General features: G+C 59.0%; 1 protein-coding gene across 1 annotated transcript; it reads left to right on the top strand.

Moving 5' to 3' along the window:
- Positions 1–844: 844 nt before the first annotated feature.
- On the top strand, positions 845–1,417 carry LOC113768893. The gene has a single exon (XM_027313401.1). It carries the CDS (start codon positions 845–847, stop codon positions 1,415–1,417), a length of 573 nt encoding a protein of 190 aa, XP_027169202.1.
- Positions 1,418–3,143: the final 1,726 nt, after the last annotated feature.

The following is a 3,143-nucleotide window of genomic DNA, read 5'->3' as shown; positions in this document are numbered from 1 at the left end:
CGGGGACGACCTCGGGGCTCCCATATTAGTTCACTCTCTTGTTCGCTTTGCAGGTTAGGGACACGCTCTTCTCATCAGCACGCCGAGCTCATCAGGTCAGCTCGGTTCGGGGAAGTTCCGTGCTTCTTCAGTTGGCGCCGTCTGTGGGAACGAGAAGGTACGAATAGTTGTGTTGATGGCGAGAACGCGTTCAAAGCGAACCGTAGAGAACACCGATCCCGGAGCCGGCGAGGGGTCCCGGCGAATGGAGACCGAGGCGGCTCGGGGCGCCGGGGGCTCAACCCTTTCGGGGGAACGGAGACAGCAGATCTTTCAGTTCATGACGGAGAACCTCCCCATGCTGGAGGACATAATTCGGCAAGCGAAGGAGGGGGGTGAAGCCGGTGGCGCGCAGACCTCTAAGGCGAAGGGGAAGGAGAGGGAATCACCTCCCGTTCCCTCAGAGGATGAGTCACTGGACCAGCCCCCCAGGAGGAAACGGCCACGGACCCCCCCTCGGCCGCGGGCCTCGGTGGTCGGGGATAGCGAGAGGTATTCCCGCGACCGGTCTGCTGGGGGCCGACCGAGGAATCCCTCCTCGTGGAAGCTTGCGCGGAACGGGTCTGAACGTTCCCCCGCCCGATCTATCAAGAGCCGGCCGCGGGACCTTCCCCAGTGGAAGCCTGTCCTGGACGAACTCGAGCAGATCCTGCGGCCGCAATTGTACGAGGACAACTAGACAGACTCGCCCTTTACCCGAGGGATAGAGGACAACCCGTTACCTCGGGGATTCAAGATCCCGAACATCAAACTGTACGACGGTTCGACCGACCCGGAAGACCACCTCTCGGTCTTCCTGACGCACATGCGTCTGCAAACCGCTGTGGATGCAGTCCGCTGCAAGACCTTCCCCATGTTTCTGAAGGGGAAGGCCCGGCTCTGGTTCCAGGGTCTGGCACCGGGGTCCATCCGGAGTTTCCCCGAGCTAGCCAGACAGTTCGCCACCCAGTTCGTCTCCACGAAGACTTACTCGAAAAACGTGACTCACCTGATGGCGATCAGGCAGAAGCCGGACGAGTCCCTGAGGAATTTCATGACCCTCTTCAACACGGAGAGCTTGCAGATCAGGGACAAGGATGAAAAAGTGGTCATGGCCGCCTTCATGAACGGGCTCAGGGTGGAGGAGCTCTTCTACAGGCTCGCCGAGAAGCCTCCAGGAGACCTGGAGGATCTCTTGACCAGGGCGCACGCGGCCGCTAATGCAGAGGAGGCTGCTCGCCTGAAGAGAGAGTCGGATCGGGAGCTCGGAGATCGGAGAGGACGGGGAAACCCCACCGAGAACAAGGACGGCCCGGCCAAGAAGAACGTTTTCGACCGGTTCTCAAAAGATAAAACCCCCGCTCAACCGCCGCTTCCGGAAAAAGGTTACACCCCCTAATTCGGCCCAGAGCCCAGATCCTGGCCGTTATGGAGGCGGAGGGCCTAGGAGAACGGCCACCTAAGATGGGGACACCCCAGAACAAGAGGAACCAGGACCGGTACTGTGTCTTCCACCGTGATGTTGGGCATGATACGGAGGGGTGCTGGGCCCTGCGAAAGGAGATCGAAGATCTGGTCCAGCGCGGCTTCCTGGGGCGAATCGTGCGGCAAGGTCGACCAGGCCAAGAGTCAGGACGCACCTACTGCGGAGACAGGGGCGAGGGCCAGCGTCACGACCGCCCTGAGCGGCGCGACGTTCCTCGGGGCAACTCACCCGACTTGGACACTCAGAACCTGACAGGGGTAATTAACACCATTGTTGGGGGCCCCACGGGGGGGGGACAGCCATGCAGCTCGGAAGAACAGGCGGCCTCCCCCCGAAGGGGATGATTCCCTAAAGCGCTTGCGCATGGATGAGGAGATCACCTTCGGACCAAGGGATGCGGTTCCCCTGGCGTCCGGGAACCACGAAGCCATCGTGATAGACGTCGTGACCAATAACTATCGGGTGAAGAAAGTGTACGTCGACCAGGGGAGCGCAGTGGACATCCTGTTTTACCGGGTGTTCAAGGAGCTCGGCTTGGAGGACGGACAGCTAACCCCGGTCCGGACACCCCTGGTGGGCTTTACCGGACCGCCCATCACTCCGGAGGGGATGATCACCCTGATGGTCACGGTAAGGCAGGTGCTCAAATGCCGGACCGTCCCCGTCAACTTCGTGGTGGTCAAACAACAATCCCCATACAACGTGTTCTTGGGACGGCTCGCCTTGAATGCCCTCTGAGCTATCCCCTCGTCTCTCCACCTCAGCGTCAAATTCCCCACCCTGGGAGGAATTATTGAGGTGCATAGAGATCCGCCAGAGCTTGCTACTTGGCCGTGCTCTGGGGACATGAGAAGGTGGTCGCCCAGACGACCAGCCTGGAGCCCTACATCCCGGGGGAGGAGGCCCGACCGTTGGGCACTCAGGACGAGATCGAGGAGTTCCCCTTGAGAGAGGACAGGCCTGACCAGATCCTCCGTATCGGTGCATCGTTACCTTCCGAGGAGAAGGAGGGCCTGAAGGCCCTGCTAAGGGAATACTCCCGGGTCTTCGCGTGGACGGTTGAGGACATGCCCGGGATTCCAACTGATCTGGTCGTCCACCACCTCAACGTGGATCCTCGCTTCAAGCCAGTGAAGCAGAAGAAGAGAAGTTTCGCCCCGGAGAGGAATGAGGTGATCAGGAAGGAGGTCGGCAAGCTGCTGGAATCCAAGATCATCTTGGAGGTATATTACCCGACCTGGTTAGCCAATCCCGTCCTGGTGAAGAAGGAGGACCAGTTTTGGAGGATGTGCGTGGACTTCATAGATCTTAACAAGGCCTGTCCAAAGGATTGCTTCCCCTTGCCAAGGATCGACAGGTTAGTAGATTCTACTGTGGGTTTTGACATTTTGTATTTCCTGGATGCCTTCAAGGGATACCACCAGATAGAGATGGCCGAGGAAGATCGGGAAAAGACTTCCTTCATCACCGAGGAAGGGACGTACTGCTACCGGACAATGCCGTTCGGATTGAAAAATGCTGGAGCTACCTACCAGCGCCTGGTCAACAAACTATTCCAGAATCAGATCGACAAGAGTATGGAGGTCTATGTGGACGATATGATCGTCAAGAGTCGAACTGACCGGCAGCTCGTTCCCGA

Source organism: Coffea eugenioides, chromosome 4 (assembly GCF_003713205.1).
Source record: "Coffea eugenioides isolate CCC68of chromosome 4, Ceug_1.0, whole genome shotgun sequence".
Taxonomy (NCBI): Eukaryota; Viridiplantae; Streptophyta; class Magnoliopsida; order Gentianales; family Rubiaceae; genus Coffea; species Coffea eugenioides.
Note: the sequence above shows the minus strand (reverse complement) of the source record. Positions and strands in the feature narration are given on the sequence as shown.

What these genes read in the sequence shown, in the direction of transcription:
- LOC113768893 (XM_027313401.1), top strand. Translation starts at nt 845, where the DNA reads ATGCGTCTGCAAACCGCTGTGGATGCAGTCCGCTGCAAGACCTTCCCC.